At 48.5% G+C, this 19353-nt stretch overlaps 1 protein-coding gene across 3 annotated transcripts in view; it reads right to left on the bottom strand.

The window, feature by feature from the left end:
- Positions 1–19353, bottom strand: part of SFXN5 (sideroflexin 5) — a 130436-nt gene that overhangs the window by 60966 nt on the left and 50117 nt on the right. For 2 of the 3 annotated variants that reach the window (XM_075556954.1, XM_075556956.1), the window contains exons 4-6: positions 16738–16764; positions 16109–16163; positions 14576–14601 (exon numbers count right to left, since the gene is read on the bottom strand). The exons of the other annotated variant lie outside the window; for it this stretch is intronic. In XM_075556954.1, coding sequence (XP_075413069.1) covers positions 14576–14601; positions 16109–16163; positions 16738–16764 — 108 coding nt within the window. The remainder of the gene's footprint in view (positions 1–14575; positions 14602–16108; positions 16164–16737; positions 16765–19353) is intronic. 3 annotated transcript variants of the gene reach the window in all.

The following is a 19353-nucleotide window of genomic DNA, read 5'->3' as shown; positions in this document are numbered from 1 at the left end:
GGCTACACAGGTAGATATGCCAGCTGAACAGGTGTGGGATGGAGTGTGGGAGTCCACCCAAGGGTGTGTGTGTGTGTGTGTGTGTGTGTGTGTGTGAGTGAGTGTGTGTGTATTTAGAAAAGGATAATTCATCCTTTCTTTTTCTTCTTCTTCTTTTTATTTGAGACTCAGAATTGGTGTATTGGCAATGCCCCATGCTGTCCTCTGCTCTCAGAACAACTCTCAGGATCAAAAGAATTCAACCCAAGTCCCTGAGGTTGGCATCTTAGCATGGCTCCCCTCCCTGCGGGAGGGCAGAGCAAGGACCCCTCTCTGCTCCTATCAGGCCGCCTTAGGGATGGGAGATGCCGGAGCATCACATAGCACCGCCCTCACCACAGCCGAGACTGCAAGGGTCCCCTTTACTGGAATGCAGAGATGGTGTGGCCCCCCCTGTCCTGAGGCCACCCTAGAACAGTCACCCCGGGGAGGGCAGTAACCAGACACAGACACACACTTTTGCTCCCCCTCCCTCAGACCACCCCCACCACTCCCCGAGATCCAGGCCCTGGCAAAGGAGCTGGCAAGGAGGGAATGGGGAGGGGAAAAGGATATTTCTGCAGACAGATTTGTATATGCTACAAACAGGTCCATGCATATAGTAGAACACACAGGACAAGGTTATGACACTTTTTAGCTGTCATCAAAACTTTGAAGGACAGAGGACTGGGCTCGGGAGCATGGACCATGGTCTTGGGGAACACCTCAGTCAACTGGCATAACATAGTCCACGAAGACCGTGTTCTACACCCTACTCCAGGGCCTTAAACCCTCACGAGTGGCCATCTAAGATGCAATTATCGGTCAGCCATGGTCCATAGCGAAAAAGAGTGCAGAAAACAAAGATCCGAACACACAATCCACCCAAAAGGCAGATGAGGATGCAAACGGCCTCCTCCACTAGCCTACGACCAGAAGAGCCACATGGCATCCAGATACTATTACTGACCACTCTGATCAGAACCACAAGGGGAGGAAACAATATTCTAAATCCTCAGAAGGGCAAGACCAGACTCCTGGTCTAATGGAACCGGTGGAACACGGGAGACTAGGTCTGACCTTCAGACACCCCTTAGGCCGAGAAGTGAACCCACAACACCCCCATCACCTTGCAAACAACAGACCTCGGAAGCTCCCAGCAGCCCCTGAAAGGACCTTGCCCTCAGAACAATAGGCCACGCAACCCCCAAAGGACAGCATTTGCCTAGAAACACACCTCAGAGGCAGGAAGAGGCCCCCCAAAAAAACAAATCCAGAGGGGGCTGCTAAGAGTGCTGTTGTGTTGATGGAATTGCAACTATGTCCAGATAAAATGTGGGTCAATTGTTAAATGGAAAACTAGCTTGTTCTGTCAACGTTCACTGCAACCACCATAAAATGTCAGTAATGCAGAAATAAACAAAATGCTTATGGATGCACGGGCATGTCATAGGTGTCTGTCACTGGGCAGTCAGGAGTCCTGATGGTCTAGTGGGTACGCGCTGGGCTGCGAACAGCAAGTCCATGGTTCGAAACCACCAGCAGCTCCTCCGGAGAAAGACAGCGCTTTGTCTCTCTGTAAAGAGGGTCTCGGAAATGCACAGGGGCAGTTCCACCCTGTCCTATAGAGTTGCCATGAGTTGACATAGACTCGGGGTGGTAGGTTTTGGTCTGATTACTCAGTAATAGCTAACTGATAGGGAGACGTCACATTTGAAGGTGATGATGTTGTCCTTCCTGGTCCAAAATGTTGCACCATCACTAACGTACCTTAACTTACACTGGAGCTCTGCTGGTAATGCTGGCCCCTGGAGAAAGCCTTGCTCATCCACCTGCTGAGCATTAGTCCATCTCAAGGGCTTTGTGAGGCCCCGCAAGGACGAGGTCTCTTAAGCTTAAGCCCCATGTCAGGACAGTCAGTAGTGCCCGTGGCATCCATGTAATAAATGAGTCATAAGAAAATTGACACCTGCCCTTAAAGCCTTGACTTACCCACGGCATGCAGATGAGGTCTCAGCCTCGGAGCAAGATTAACCACCCCCTGCCCAAGAAAGTCCAGCCTGCTTGGTCATAAGCAGGACAAGAACAGCTGGGGACAAGGGCAGAGGGAAGTAAAGCCACCGGTCACAACTCTGTGTGTGATGATATGGGGAGGCAGAAAGAAAGAACTGATTGGCTTCCACCCTCGTGGCCACCTCCCTTACAAAACTGACTCGTGATAAGAGAAAGACGTTTATAAAAATTAAAACTCGAGATAGGGCACTGGGTTTGGGTCAGATGACTTGGGTGGTGGTACTCAAGCCAGGGGAGAGAATGGAATTGCCTTGTCTGGGGAAGAGATGGCAGAAAGTATCCGCTCCCTCACCCTCCATTACTTTTTCTCGGCTATTTGCTCCGCATCCTGCAGGTTTTCCTTTGCCACTTCCTCCAGGAAGCTCTCCCTAAGAGGAGGCCTCTATCTCCGGCACCTTGCATGTCTCTGCGTCAGTCACCTCAGTAGTAAGCATCTGCCCTGAGAGACCAGCGCTTCAGAGGCGTGGGACCACTCCCCACCCACCAGTCTTCACGGAGAAAGGAACAGCCTTTTACACCATAGCCTTTTCTTCCACTTGGGTGCACTCAACCCCCAATACTCCTCTGTGTTTTGGTAGCTCACCTATGGACGCTGGTCCCTAACAAGTTTTCTGGGTTCTCCGCTTACTTTTCCTCCATCTTTCTAGTGCGGGTAGCTAATGATCTGCAAAGAACCACTTCAGAGCACGAAGACTGCTACTGTGTGAAAGGTTCCGGACAATGAAGAACACCTTTGGGGAGACGAATGTTTGTCCTTCCCGGGTCAATTCCAGCTTTACCTGAGCGAACTTTCTCGGAGGCCAGGATGACTAGTGTCCAGGTCGACTGCAGGTGGGCCGGGAAAAACACTGGGATTGTGTGAACAAGGAGGATCTTGGTGAGGAGGGCTGGGAGCTGTCAGAAAGCCCTGGAACATGGCAGGCACGGACATAAAATGATACCGCGCCTGTGGATAAGGTGCGGCGGCCTGACGACTCCTGCTGGCGCGTGTGGTCTCTAAGTCTGTGTGACCGGCGTTAGGATTAAAGTGAGAGGATTTGGAGCAGAAAGCAGGCATTCCATTTGGATTCAGTCTGAGGCCACTGGACTCCCTCACTGACGAGAAGCTGATGGTCGGCATGGTGTCATGTGGGGCTGAGGAGGGAGGCACAGTGGCCACCTGGGGAATCTCGGGCCAACAAGAGGGAACTCATTGCTGGCGGCTGAGGCCTTTACAGGAGCCCAGGGTTTCAGCATAGGTAGGATCTGGGAAAATGGAGAGAGGGCAGGCAGGACCAGAGCCGGACCCAGAACTTCCCAGCCACACATGCAGGAACTGCTGCACACCTCTTAATGGAAACCCTGGGAGAGCGGATCTGTGGGGCTGAAGATGCAAACGCCGTAGGTGGGGCCATCCGGGAAGATCCCCCCAGCAAGGGCTATGAACTACACTAGCCAGAGACTAAGGAGTGCCAGGCAGCCCTCAGAGCACTGGCTTCGCTGCCGGGCTTATATATAAATTGGGATCTCTCTGCCACACACCAAAGGGGGGTAAAGTTCCCATCTTCAAATGTTAAGCTTAAAATAAGACACTCCACGAGTGCCAGTGGATCTGTGAAACCTGCTGACTAAACTGGCAGCAGCCTCGGGGAGAAAACCAGTCGCTTCTCCTGGGCTCCAGGAGTGAGCTGGGTGGGGCGGCTACTCACAGGCAAGGCAGTGGAGCAGGTGTGGAGGGGCATGCTCACCTGGGCCTGCTTGGATGCTGCTCCCAGAGCTGTCACTGTCAAGGCAGCTGCCAGCCTTGTCTTCTCTTCGTTGCTCAGGGACCCAGTACCTGGCACATTCACTGGCACCCCAATTTCTATTTTGGTAAACGTTTTCAGTGGCTCCTGCATGTGCATGTTTCCTACCCACGCGACCAAATCAGGGACTTCCCTCAGGTGTGGATGAAAAGCTTGGCTCCCCTTTACACTGGGCCTACTTTGCTGGAATGTACAGAGCTGCTGCTGTAGCTGTGAGTGCCAGGCTCACCCTAGAGGTGCCTGAGCGGTCAGAGCGCTCCCCGAATGCTCTTCCACACAGGTGAGCCAGTGGCCCCGGGAAGGAACAGGACTGCCAGGCCTCATGCTGCTTGTCTGGAACAAAGCGCCAAGACAGTGGACCAGCAGGCTCTTCACATGCTGTCAGTCCTCTAGGGAAGTGGCATCTGCCCCGTTGCTCTGAGTCTTAGGATCTGGCTCCTTGGAGCACTGGCCATCGAGCATTACCACTTTGTCTCGGGCCGTCAGTGAGGAGTGTGGGCAGTTGTCTTGAGCAACTGTCAGAAGTCAGGACGTCCTAGGCTCACAGCATCCTCGTTCATCTATGTATGTTCCAGGCGTGGGGCAAATCGGCCCGGACAGCGTTTGCTTCAACTACGAACCCCAAACAGCAAGGGAGTGGATCCTGGGCCAGATCAGTTGAACTTGACTCTGATTTATGGCTGTTGTCAACTGGGAAGAACTGGCTAGAGAGGCAAGCACTGTCTCTAGTTTGCCTCTAGGTATTGGAGAGGCTCACCACATACGCGAATACTGTCCTCATTCTCATCAGGGCCTTGGTGTTGGACTGCACGGTCAGCAGGTAAAAACCACCCATCCCTTCACAGGAGAATGAGGAGACTGCCCGCTTCTAGAAACATCTTACAGCCCCAGAAACCCCGAGTAGGGTTACTATGAGTCGGAATTGACCCAACAGTGCAGATTTTGGAGTTTGAGCATCATACTCTTTTCAAAACGGTATGTATCTCAGGTAAAATTGGCAATGGCAAATCAAAAGACTAAATAGGAACGGATGGGGCAGTATATTGGTATTTATAGGGGAGGGATAAGTCGGAAGAGGAAGGCCGGAATGTCTACATAACTCAAGGAATATTATCCACGGCACTGCATTGATTGCTGGCTGGCAATTTCTTTTTTCATTCAGAATTTTATGTGTGTCATGTCATTGTCTCCTTGACCCCTTGTTTCTGCTGAGAATCCACAGCATGGACGTCTGGGTTCTCCTTTGTAGGGAATGTGCTGTGTTTCCAGCGCGGTCCTCGGGATTCTTGTCTTGTTGTTGTTGGGGCTGTGAGGTGTGATCGAGTCAGTTCCGACTCACAGCGACCCTAGGCACACCAGCAGCTAACACTGTGGGATCCTGCAGCACTCCCACAATTGCTGCTGTGTGTGAGCCTGTCGTTGCAGCCACTCCGTCTATCCGTCTCCTAGACAGGCTTCCTCTTTTTTGTTGACCTTTTTGTTTGTTTTAATCATTTTATTAGGGGCTCATACAACTCTTATCATAATCCAAACATACATCAATTGTATAAAGCACATTTGTATATTCATTGCCCTTATCATTCTCAAAACATTTGCTTTATCATTCTCAAAACATTTGCTCTCCACCTAAGCCCTTGGCATCAGCTCCTCATTTTTTCCCCTCTCCCCTCCCTCATGAACCCTTGCTAATTTTTAAATTATTATTTTGTCATATCTTACACTGTCGGACGTCTACCTTCACCCACTTTTCTGTTGTCGTTGACCTTCTTGACCAAGCATGATGTTCTTTTCCAGAGACCGGTGTCTCCTGATAACATGTCCAAAGTTGGTGAGACCAAGTCTGCCCATCCTGGATTTGGGCTGCACTTCTCCTGAGACAGATTTGTTTGTCCTTCTGGAAGACCGTGGTACTTCCCATATTCTTTGTCAGCACCATATATCAAGTGCATCCAGTCTTCCTCACTCAGTGGTCAACTTTCACCTGCAGGTGAAGCAACTGAAAATACTATGGCTAGGGTCTGGCTCACCTGTCTTTCAAGTGACATTCTTGCTTTTTATCACTTTAAGGAGGTCTTGGACAGGAGATTTGCCCAATGGAATAGATTGTATGATTTCTTGACTGCTGCTTCCATGACTACTGACTGTGGATTCAAGCAAAATGAAATCCTTAACTTCGATCTTTCCTCCTTTTATCACGATTTGTCTCTTGGTTGAGTTGTGAGGATAATGGTTTTCTTTACATTGAGGCAATCCATACTGAAAGCTGCCCTGGCGGACCGTCATCAGCAAGTGCCTCAAGTCCTCTTTGTATAACCTGCAAACTGAAGGTTGTTCCTAAGCCGTCTTCCAATCCTGATGACACTCACTACCTTCTTCGTATAGTCCGGCTTCTCCCATGATCTGCTCGGCCTTGGATGCATGTGAAAGTTGGACACTGAATGAGGAACATTGAAGAAGACTGGATGCATTTGATTAACTGACAAAGAATACTGGATGTCCCAATGACTGCCAGAAGAACAAACAAATCTGCCTCGAGAGAAGTATAGTCAACAGCAAGGAAGGGGAGACTCGGTCTCACCGACTTTCGACATGTTACCAGGAGAGAGGAGTCCCTGGAAAAAGACATCCTGCTTGGTAAAGAAGGTCAGTTTAAAAAAAAGGAGTTCTGTTAAGGAGATGGACTGATACAGTGGCTGCAACAATGGACACAAACATAAAGACTGAATAACTATGATACAAACATGTAGCAAGATGCACACCTTTCCTGATGTGAAATCATGTGGCATTCCCTTGTTCTAATCTATGACTGTCTCTTAGTGTACAGGTTCCACATGAGCACAACCAACTGTTCTGGAAGCCCCATTCTTTTCAAAGTTATCCATAGTTTGTTCTGATCCACAGTTGAATGTCTTTGCAGAGTCAATAAAACGCATGTAAACATCTTTCTGGATTTCCTCTTGTACCACATCCTCTCCTGAGTCCAGCTTGCATGTCCGACAGTACCCTGGTGATGTACTGCTGCAACCATTGTTGAATGATCTTCAATAAAAATTTACTTGCATGTGCTACTGATGATACTGTTCTATAATCTGTGCATTCTGCTGGCTCATCTTTCTTTGGAATGGGCACAAATATGAATCTTTTCCAGTCAGTTGTCAGTAGCTGTCTTCTAAATTCCTTAGCATAGACAAGTGAGTGCTTCGTCAACTTGTGGAAACATTTCAAGTGGTATTCCATTGATTCCTAGAGGCTTGATTTTTGCTACTGCCTTCGGTACACTTTGGACTTCTTCCGATATCACTGGGTCTTCAGAGGGTGGAATGTTGACCAGTTCTTCTTGGCACGGTGACTGTGCATCCCTTCCACAGTCTTTTGATGTTTCCTGCATCATTCAAGGTTTTGCTCCATGGACTCCTTCAATAGTTCAACTTGAAGCTGGATTTTTTTTCCTTCAGTTCTTTCAACTTGAGATATGCTGAACGTGTCCTTCCTTTTGGGCATTCAAACTCCAGTATTTCACATTTCCTTATAGCACTTCACGTTGTCTTCTCGAGCGTCTCTTTGGGATTTTCTACTCAGCTCTTTTACTTCGTCAAGGTTTCCATTTGTTTCAGCAATACGATGTTCAAGAGCAAGTATCAGAGCCTCTTCTGACATCCACTTTGGTCATTTCTTTCTGGTCTTTTTAAATGACCTTTTGCTTTTTCATGCATGACATGTTTGATGCCACCCTCCAACAGCCTGACAAGACTTCTGCCATTAGTGTTCAGTGTGTTAAATTTGGTCTTCAGATGTTCTCAAACTTTAAGTGGGATCTATTAAAGATTGTATTTTGGATCTTGGGAACATGTTTTCGTTTTCTCCAATTTTAACCTGAACTTACATAGATGAGTAATTAATGGTCTGTTTTACAGTCGGCCCTTGGCCTTGTTTTGACTGCTGATATTGAACTTCTCCATCATTTCTTCCCACAGATGCAGTCAATTTGATTCCTGTGTCTTTCATCTGGCTAGGTCCATGTGTACAATTACCATTTATGTTAAAAACGGTATTTAAATGAGGAAGTTGTTGGTCTTGCAAAACTCTATCATGCAATGCCCAGCTCTGTATCTAACATCAACGCCATATTTCCCAATTATTGTCCCTTCCTCGTTGTTTCCAACTTTTGAATTCCAATCACCAATCATAATCAATGCAGCTTAATTGCATATCTGATGCATTCCATACTGCAGAAGATAGTACAGCCTTGAACATCTTCATCACTGGCTTTACTGACTGGTGAATATATTTAAATAATGGTCTTATTAACTGGTCTTCCTCAGATGCATATAGATATGATCTCTTATCACAGACAGCATGGTACTTCAAGACAGATCTTTTTGATGATGGATATGATGCCATTCTTCTTGAATTTGTCATCCCCAGCATAGCAAACCATTTGATTACTGATCCTTTTGCATTTCATTTCATTTCTGACGACTTCCGATTTTCCTTTTATACATCCCACGTTCTGATAGATAATGGATGTCTGCAGCTGTCTCTTCTCATTTTGAGTCATACCCCATCAGCAAACGAAGATTCCCCGCCGCTCTGCCCCGCCCACTTCATTACGGTCGGCTCCACTTTGAGGAGGCAGCTCGTCCGCCGCTGTATGAGGAGTGGCTTCTAACCTGAGGGGTCCTTTTCGAGAACCAGATCAGGCAATATGTGGTTTCCAGTCCTTCTTCACAGTCTGTTCCTAGTCTGAAAGCTCTGCTGAAACCAATTCACTTTGGGCGACCCTGCTGATCATTAAAATATCGGTGGCCCAGCTTCCAGCATCAGCAACATGTGAGCCACCGGTCCCACCGAGCGACAGACAAGTGGTGCTTGAGGAGCATTTGATTATAACATAGCTGGCAATTTTCTTTTGGAGTCTCTCCTCTTTGGGGTTTATTCCCCTTCTTGAATGCATACTTTATTGTCTTTCACGATGTTAGGGAAGCTTCCTTCCAGAAACTCTTTGAGAACTTTCTTTGTTTTTCTGTTTGTTGTTTGTCTCTTCCTTTTCTGAAATTCCAATTATATATGTTATTCATCTTGATGGTGTCCCATATACCGTATATACTCGAGTATACGCCAACTCAAATATCAGCTGAGGCACCTAATTTTACCACAAAACTGCATAAAAATGTGCTGAAAAAACCAGCTTATACACAAGTATATACGGTAATTCTAAAGCTTTCTTCTGGTTTTTGTTTTTTTGTTGTTTGGTTTTTGTTTTTTGGTTCTTTTTCGGATTGTTCTTCTAACACAGTGGTTCTCAACCTTCCTAATGCTGCGACCCTTTAATACAGTTCCTCATGTTGTGGGGAACCCCCAACCATAAAAGTATTTTCATTGATACTTCATAACTACAATTTTGCTACTGTTCTGCATCAGTGATCCCTGTGAAAGGGTTATTCAACCTCCAAAGGGTTGTGACCCACAGGTTGAGAACCGCTGTTCTAACAGATTAGTATTGAAAGATTTATCTTCAAACTCATAAACAGGCATTCAATTTTATTACTTTACTTTGCTATGTATTATCTATTTTTGAAATCTTAGTATTAAAATTCTGGATTTCTTTTCGTTGTCTTTGTATGGTGTAAAATTTTCATTGTCAGTTTGTTCGTGTAATGTTTTCTGAAATTCTATTTCTGCTTCCCTCGGCTTTGTTTGTAGCTTCCTTAGTCTTTCTATCCAATCACTGCAAGTGCCTCAATATCATTCTTCTCAATTCCTAATTATTTAGTTCCAATGTCATTTCTTCATCAGGACGGGGTCTGACTCTGTGTTTTGGTTATTTGTTTGAGCAACTCTACTTTGTTTTGTGCGTGTGTGTGTGTGAACGGAAAATATCCATTGCCTCTAAGGCACTGTGGTGTTGCCTTTGTGTTTAATTGATGATTGCATGTGGATGTGAGGTAGTTAGTTTATTGTGCCAACCTGGCCGATAAACACATGTGGGGCTAATTGAAGGGCAGAGAGATAAATGGCTCAGTGAGCGTGGCTTTCCTAGTTCTCAGGTCTCTTGCTTTCTGATGGTCAGATGAGGGTGCAGCTGCCTTAGCTAGTTCCCTGCTTCAGCTGGTAAGGCTCAAGTCCTGCAAGACATCCCTGAGGAGAAGCCACATGTACCTACCCCAATGCAGCCCTGGGTGCGGTAGCAGTGGTGTGGAGACCCCTGCCAGCACTGAGATGCTTACATGTTCACTGATTCAGCTTTCCTCCTGCAGTTGGCACCATAGTGTGTGTTTTGTGAGATGGAGGAGGATTTTGTGGATTGGTGTTGGACATATGGGTAAATGTTGGACTTGTGGGCTCGGGCAGTACTGGGTGGGGATGTTTTCTTGATGCGCACTTACCCTTTATATAAAACTCTCTCTTATACATGAGTTTCTGAGGATCTGTTTCTCTGAGGTACCCAGACTGACACAGCATGTGTCCTTAGGCACTCACCACCAGCTCCTGGTGGGTGTTACAGAGAACATGTGTGCACTGCTCATGCGGCACAGGTGAGGGCAGGTCTGGCTGGTGTTGACCACTGTCCATGGCTGATCAGGTGGCACAGGAGCAGGTCATGGGCCTCACCCTGGTTGGGGCTGCAGAAGGTACAGGTGTTGCCGGGCTTATAATTATTGTTGCTGGCTCCTGTCAGAAGGTAGGGAAAGAAAGAGAAAAGAGAGAGAGAGAAAGCCACAACAGAGAGAAAGAGCGGGGCAGGAAGAGAGAGGGGGAATATACTAAAGGGGAAAACAATCAGGGTTTCATGTCAGCTTGCGTGGGCTAGGGTTATCCCATGGTATCTGGTCAATTCCACGATGGGCTCACCTGTGAAGCGGCCAAGCAGTTGTGGGGAGAACGAGGTTGTGGCATATGCCACCTCCTTACTCTGGTCGTAGCCTCGACACAACTGAGGGAAGGCTCACTCAGGATGCAGCCTGCTTTTAGTGTCGATCAGCATTGGATCCGGATCATGCAACTGGCTCATGGACTTCCTGCTATATTGCCTGCGGATCCCAGGAGCCCTCAGAGGGCTATGAAGCTTCATTCAGCTCTGCCTCCACCAGCCTGTGGGCTTCCTGCTTCATCCTCCTGCTTCCTGTTTGTCGGCCCCTGCAACTACATGCGTCAGGAGAAGCCCCTATCTTACATCAGACTGGACTGGACTGGTCTCATCCACTTCCACAACTAAGTGAGTCATTTCTGGATACACAGCTCTTTCTAGCTACAACACGCACACACGCGCGATTGGCTTTGCTTCTCTAGAGAACCCAGCCCCACACAAGGGGAACGCAGGGCAACAGTCACAATCAAAACAGAATTTAATAACCAACACGAAAAAAGGAAATAAAAATAATTAGAAGAGGGAAAAAATCCAATAAGCAAACTAGGATTGAGGAAAAAGGGAAAGATGATACAGAAACACAAAACAAAAAAAAATAAGAGGAAAGGAAAGCGCAAGAAAGATGAGAAGTGGAAAAAATAAAAGAGGAAAGTAAAGGAAGAATTAAAAAGGACAGGAAGAGGGAAGAGAGAAAAACAAAACCAAGAAAGGGCAAAAGAAGGGAGGGTACCCAGAGTAAAGGAGTGGGGATATGGGTCAGGACCCTCTGCCCGCCAAGGAGCACAGGTGAGAGGGCAGAAAGCTCAATCCTAGGGGGTGTCCCGCCGGGCAGATGTTATCTGGAGTCAGGGCACCGGATCTAACTGGCCTAGAGAGGGGATGAAGTCAGCGGGCATGCTTCAGAGGAAACCATGCCAGGCCCAGAGGGCAACTGGGAGCAGGGCAGCCATTTGCTGAAGGAGTGCTTGCCCACCCAGGGGTGACCAGGAATCCGGGGGAGCGAGGGAAGATCACCTCCTTCTTGCCAGCCACTGGTGAGCTTTCATGTTGCTGACCGCTGTCTCCATCGATACTGTTTGTGAAGAGCAAGATGGCCATGCCGCACAGGCAGCCAGCAGTCCGTCTGTCTGTCTCCGCCCTCGTCACTTGGCTCGGCAGCATTCAATCCACTGCTCCAGCCTTTTCTCTGACCCAGGATTATCATCGGTCTCTATTTAGGTTGGTCTCCCCTGTCTTTGTTGTAGAGCAGCAGAGGGGGGAACCTTTTGGATGTTTATGCCACCGCTCACAGGCCGCATCGGTCAGACATTAACTCAGCCCTAGTGTGATGTCTGGAACTGATGCTCGTTGGTGAAGTGTGGGAAGCCGGCTGAAATCGATGATTTTTCAGGCCTTATATGGCCCCTGGGCCTGACACTACCCACCCCTGCTGTAAAGGGTCTGTAGCAAGTCTGCCTAGTCATTCCTCTTGCCGGAAGTCCCTACATGAACTTTCTGAAGTGCCTTTGGATATAAACCAGGTGAGTGCAGGTGTAAGGGCTTTGTGTTTGCACTCTGCTGTCTTGGTCTAATTGTATATCCAAAATACAATCATTTCAAAGTGTTTTGTATGCTACATCCTCCAACTTTGTTATTCTCTTCAAGGCTGTGTTGCTAACCTTCTTTGTAAATCGGGATTCAGTGCACACGCCATGAAACTCACCTTTCAAAGTATATACAAGTAAGGGGTCCTTCACCAATCTGTGCAACAATCGCCACTAACACTAGAATATTGTCACCAAGGTCTAAGTACTCTTAGCCTGCTTCCAATTAACTTGGAATTAGGTTTATCAAGCTATCGTTTATGTTTAATAAAATCTATCTTCTCTATAGGTTTACAATAAAGAAATAGTTCCATCGTTAAAAAAAAATCCCTTCATTCATGCCTCTTTGGAGTTAATCCTCTTCCCTACTTTCCAGCCCCTGGAACAACTCATTTGAATTCAATCACTGTAGTGTCGCCTTTTCAGAATGTCATGTAAATGGCAGACAACACTACAGTATGTAGCAGGTTGGGTCTGCTTGCTTGCACTTCTTGAACATACTGTTCTTGAGGATCCTCCCTGTTGCTGTGTGTATCAGTAGCTCATTCTTTTCTATTGATAAATAGGGTGCTGGTTAAACTCGTGTATCAATTTCACTAGACCACGACTCTCCGTGGTTGGACAGTTCTGTAATGATGTAGTCATCCCCCATTTCAGGATCTGATATCGTGTAATCACCTCCCCGATGTGATCTGCTATGAGCAGCCAATCAGTTGAAGGAGATTTTCCTCGGCGTGTAGCTTGCATCTAATATATATGAATGTTCTAGCAAGCTTTCTGGATTTTTGCTTGCTCTAAATGTTTTATCTGACTCATCACTTGACCTCCATTTTTTTTGGCGGGGCAAGAAAAGAAGGGAGTTACTGTACTGAGTAATGTGATTGATCCTGATTACCAAGGAGAAACTGGAATTATATCATGGAGGTAAAGAAGAATATGTTTGGAATTCAGGAGATTCCTTAGGATAGCTCTTAGCATACCATGTCCTGTGATTAAAGTCAATGGAAAACTGTGACAACCCAATTCCACCATGACTACAGATGGCCCAGACGTTTCATGAACAAAGATTTAGGTTAACCCACTAGATTAGCTGAGGTACTTGCTGAAGGCAAAGGGAATACAGAATGGGTAGTCAAATAAGTAGGTTCTACATACCAGCTACGAGGATATGACCAACTACAGAAGCAAGGGCTTGCTACCATAAGTACTTCTTCCTCAAAATTTTCTCCATTTTCGCTTTCTTCACTTATAAAATGCAAGACGTCAATGGGGCTGGTGCGATTTGGGTTTAATGTGTTAGGTGCATCATGTTAGATATAAGAATAGCTTTAAAATTATCTTTATTTGGAGGTTTATATGTGGCTTAACCTCTGACAAATTGAGATGAACTGGGATGGTTAAGGTTCAGTGTCCACTTGGTAGGGCCGTGATCCTCAGTGGTTTGGTCCATATGAGATGATCTAGTCCGCCCCATTATATCTATGTCTACTGCCTAATGCCTGCATCTGTGTCTGCATCGCTTGTTCCCCAATCTAGCGTGCACCCAACAAAGAGTGTGCACGTGCCTTTACTGGTGTGCCTTCTCCACCCCAAGTATTGCCATCAGCACACAGTTATTACAAGGGCATTTCCACAAGGAACTTGGGCAGTAAAAGAAAGAAAGTGCCTTCTTAACATTATTTCCCAAGGAGGTTTTTGTATTCTTTTTCTTCAGTTTGGAATATAGATTAGATTTACCTTTTTAAAAAAATTGGAGTAAAAGAAACATACAGAAAGGTCTATGTCCCGTAAGTGACACACCCACCCAAGCATCACCTAGGTGACCCTTCAGGGCACCATCAGAGCTCAGCGACTTCGCGTACCCCCCTCCCGGTCCCGGCCTTCGAAGAGGAGGGTTCTTGGGACTTGTCCCAGTTTTTCCAGCTCTGCTTGGACTGAGTATCACTGGCACGGAACCACCAGGATGGACTAGTGTGTGTTTGCCTTCTTTCACATGGTTTTTGAGGCTCATCGGACCATTACCTGTACTCGGCCCTTTTATGGAAAGAAGTTTGAAAATGGCCCTCAAAAGAATTAAAAGGAAAGCTACACCGTTTCCTCCAATCGTCCCCTTCTGGGAATTTATCTTAAATCAACAAATGAGTTATTTATCAAACAATCCAACGATTAAGCAAATATTCATAAGCAATGGTGTCAGGTTACACATCAAACTTTTTTTAGAGAAGAATCCTTTGAAGGCAGGTACTTACGATTGGAGTCCCAAAAGGAATGTAACCTGTGGGAGGGGAGAGCAAGTGTCAGGTCTTGTCACCACCCTCCCAGTCTGACCGGCCGGCCTCTGCCCGGGGATGGAAGTGGCCTTCTGGGTGTGGGCTCGCCAAGGCTCTGATGGATGGTGTCAGGCCGAGACACCTTCAGCCCACAGACCCTCCCCAGCTCCACCGTTGACAGCCGTGTGCACAGAGGCTTCAGACATATGTCCCCAGCCTCCCTCTAAAACGGAGGCCCGTGCCTTATAGTCAGGGCTGCCCCTGCCGGGCGCCCCACCACTGCACCGCTCAGCCACCCCATGACCTCCTCTGTGAGGTGCATGCCCCCCCAGACCACGACACACCCATCTTCCCACCTCTTCCCCTCAGCGTGTTTGTCTAGCACACTCCTCACTTCCCCGGCTTCCCGAGCCATTTCTGCAGAGGGTACTTCCTCCCCACGTGAGGTGAGTGCCTGTAAGTGTCACCGCTTTGTAAACCTCAAGACGCTGGCTAGACAGCCCCTCTGCAGAATAGCATAGAGCAGGCGTGAAGCCGAGCGGGGCCCTGGGTGCCGTCTTGCCACAAGGCTCCTGCCACCACTCACTCCGCTTGGTGGGCAGCCTCCTGCCAAGCCGCCTGAGCACGCAAACGTGTGCTGCACCAGCCCCATCGCTCTCCTGCCCACCTTCCTGGGGGAGAGGCCAAGGTCAAGCAGCACCAGAGAAGCCACACTCAGGGTGAGAGCCCTTATGGCCCAGACACAGGATGCTTTGAGATTTGCTGCCTGGGGGTTCCTGAGCACAAAGCGAGGGAGGCAGGACACTAGCTGCCTGGCCTGCACACTGGTGTCAGGTGACAGGTCAGCTGCCTGATCCTTCACTCTCTCACCTTCATGCTGCCGGGGTCTTTGGCGTTGGGGCCATCCCTATACCAGCACTGTTCCTCCTATCCCCACTCCCTGGGAGACTTCCGGGGCAGGCCCCTCATTTCCTCCCTCTGACCACTGGCCTGCCCAGAACCAGATCCTGCCTTCGGTATGGGCTCAGCAGTGCCGGCAGAGCACGGGCATTCTGAAAGGCGGGTGAATCACAGGATCAGAGAACGGGGTTGGTCTGGGGACTTTCCTGCCTGGCAGGAGAGCAGGAGGCAGGACTTGGAAGGAAAGCCTGGTCCTCCCCGAGTAGAAGCCAGCATGGGCTGCGGACAAGGGCCGTCCCCCAGCTGCTCTGAGGCAGAGGTGTGTGACCTGGGAAGGAGGGTACCACCTTGACCTGTAGGGTGGTACTAACCACTTTGTTCCATCAGAGAAGTTGAGGAGTAGGCAGAGAAGGCAGGCAACTAAAGCAGCAACAACAACAACACAGAGATTGCGAGGCCTGGCCAGTCTTACAGGGTTTAGTCAAGGGACCAGTGTGGACATGCATATGCCAAGCCCCACCCCTCCTCAGGCAGATGTGCCTGGTGCCCTTCAGCAGTGTCTGCAACAAGCGGGGCCTGCGGCTGGGCACAACCAGAGGGCCCCAGGCTTACCTGACATCCTAAAGGGCATGAAGATCTTCTCGTTGGTGTCTGGATGCAGAATAGCCTGGCAGGAGCCGGGAAAGAGAGCACAGCCTGGTAGCCGGGTTGCGGGGATTGGTGGCGGGAGGTGGGCGGCCGAGTTGGGGGAGGTATGGCATTAGAGGAGCCAGGGTGTTAGAGGAGTCAGGAGGGAGATGAGTAGGCCTCCCAAGGAAGACTCAGGCAGCCCGTGGCTGCATCTGCCATCTGTCCGGTCAGTCCTCGCCCACATTCAGAGCAAAGAAAACCCTCACCATTTGCCGCAAACCACCCCAGCCCTCCCGAGTGAGCCTCACGGCTGACTGCAGGGAGACCAGAAGGTGAGGCACAGCCTGTGCCTAGTGCCGGGTGGGAAGGCAGGCCGTGAGGACTTTGTGCAAGGAGCCCAGTCCCGGTCTTCCCCAGAGCTCTGAGGGCCCAGGGCCCCAGTGCCAGTCCTTGGGGTACTGGAGAAGGGAGGGATGGGAAGGCCAGGGACAGATGCAAGGGAGAAGCGAGGAACGTGACAGCCATGGCAGGTAGCTGGCTCCCCAAACAGGGCAGGAGAGGGCACCAGGGAACACAGAGAAAGGAAGGGAAACCATCAAAAAAGGCATTACCTGCTTGATTTTCTGTGCACTCCAGAGCTGAGAGGGAGGGGAGGAAAAGAGAACACATATTGGCTGAGTCTCAAAGCTGTATTTCCTAACCAAAGACTCGGCTCCCAGTGCCTAAGAGGCTAAGGCTGACCCCTCACCCAAGCCCAGGAACCCCCTGGGGTGAAGGCCACAGATCCCACAGTGGAGCGTTAGGGACCTCCCACCGGTCTCTGAATCAACCCCAAGAATTATCACGGAGAACGATTCAGAAGGTCACTGACTGAGCTGGTGGAAAAGCCTGGGCTACAACCTTTCCTCCCTGACCCACAGACGGGCTAGTGCTGGATTGGAGTGAGAAGGGCAGGCCGGTCGGTCCGAGGAAGCGTCTAAGGTGTGCTCAGAAAGCCCAAGGAAGGAATGGTGGGCGAGAAGTCAGACGGGCCTGGCTGTGGCTCCTGGCCTCATCACTTCTGAGAGTGACCTTCCCGGAGTCATCTAAACTATCTGGGCCTCCATTTGTCTGCTGGCAAAATGAGGAGATGCTACATACGTTACCAGGTGGATACAAGAACGCGCGCAATCGTACATACCATGTTGGGCCCTAGCAGACGCATCATCTAGCTGTTATCATGATCACACTTGGGGATCGCACCATCTGCCTCTCTCTGAGGGGCTCTGGAATGGATTGTGTCCCTCAAAAATAAAATGTTGTCAAGCCTAATCCCGACACGTGTGGGTATAATCCCATCTGGGAATAGGACTTTATTATGTTGACGAGGCCCGATCAGTATAGGGTGCATCTTAAAGGGGAATCACTTTTCAGATAGAAACCATGCGGGAGCAGGCAACCACAGAGGGGAAAGATAGAGGCTCCGTGGACATCGCAAAGACCTTCCCCTAGAACAGCGGAAGGAGAGAGCCGTCCCCTCGAGCCCGAGTCCTGAATTCAGACTTCTAAGGCCCTGAACTGTGAGGAAATAAATTTCCTTGTAGTATTCACTTGTAGTATTCTTTTTTTTTTTTTTTTAACAAGAACACTAGAAAATTAGGACAGACCCTAAGACTCTCTCTGGTTGCAGCAGTACACTGACAGGGAGCTGCCAGAGGTTCCGGCTGGATTCAGAAGAGGACGTGAGCAAGGGTTATCATTGCTGATGTCAGATGGATTTCAGCTGAAAGCAGAGAGTACGAGAAAGATGTTTACTTGTGGCTCATTGGCTAAGCAAAGAGGCTCAACTGTGTGGATCACACCAAACTACGGATAACCCTGGGAAGAACGTGAGCTTCAGCACACTTCATTGTGCTCCTGCAGAACCTGTGCTTGAATCGAGGGGCAGGTGTGCAAACAGGTCAAGGGAATTCTGCCTGGTTTAAAATCAGGAAAGGTGTGCATCAGGGTCGTAGCCTGGCACCATCCCTATTCAATCTGTGTGCTGAGCAAGCAGTCAGAGAAGCCGGATGCGACGATGAAGAATGTGGCATTGGGATCAGAGGAAGGCTTATTAACAACCTGTGATGTGCAGTGGACACAAGCTCGCTTGCTGACTGTGAGGACGAACTGAAGTTCTGCTGATGAAGATCAAGGATTAAAGTCTTTGGTATGGACTACAACGCAATGTAAATAAAAATAAAATCCTCATAACTGGACCAATAGATAACATCATGATAAAGAAAGAAAAGATTGAAGCTATCAAGGATTTCGTCTTGCTTGGATCCACAATCAATGCTCATGGAAGCAGCAGCCACGAGATCAAATAACGGATTGCATCAGGTAAATCTGTTGCATAAGACCTCTTTCGAAAGCCAGGATGTTAATTTGAGGGCTAAGATGCATGCGATCCCAGCCATGGTATTTTAATCGACTCAGACTCAGATGCATGTGAGAGTCAGACATTGAATCAGACAGACAGAAGGATTGATGCATTTGAATTATGGTGCTGGCAAAGAATATCGAAAACACCACCAGCAGCCAAAAGAACCAGCACGACTATCTCTGAAGAAGTGCAGACAAAATGCTCCTTAGAGACAAGGATGGTGACTTCGTCTTATGTACTTTGGACATGTGGTCAGGAGCGACCTATCCCTGCAGAAGGACATCATGCTTGGTAAAGTAGAAGGGCAGTAAACTAGAGGAAGGCCTTGATGAGACAGATTGAAGTGAGGTCAGCGATGGGCTCAATCAGGAGAACAATTGAGAGGATAGAGCAGGGCTGGGCAGTGTTCTGTCCTGGTCATTGTGAATCAGAACCAACTCTTCAGCACCACAGGCAATAACACCAAGGACGCTCTCCTAATCTCCAACGCCATCTATGCTTCGGCAGACCCATGGTCAAGCTCCGCGACTATGTATTTTAATGAACCAGCAGTAGCAATGATACCAAAAGATGGCTTAGATCATAGTCTCCTGGGACAACTAGGTCAACTGTGATAGTTACATCACCTGTGGGTAATTTGAGACTGACGTGGGGTGGAGTTTACCTGTCAATCGGGTTGCAGCTTGATGACCTCATTTGGAGGTGCTAAGGAGATGAATGGCTCTCTGGAGGTGGGACACTTGCTCACTCCCTGGGAGACATTTTTGACGAGAAGCCATTTGAAGCTACCCTGATGCAGCCAGAGCCCTGGGAGCTGGAGAGG

The sequence above is a fragment of the Tenrec ecaudatus genome, chromosome 8 (assembly GCF_050624435.1).
Source record: "Tenrec ecaudatus isolate mTenEca1 chromosome 8, mTenEca1.hap1, whole genome shotgun sequence".
NCBI lineage: Eukaryota > Metazoa > Chordata > Mammalia > Afrosoricida > Tenrecidae > Tenrec > Tenrec ecaudatus.
The sequence above is the reverse complement of the archived record's forward strand: the minus strand, read 5'-3'. Positions and strand labels throughout refer to the sequence as shown.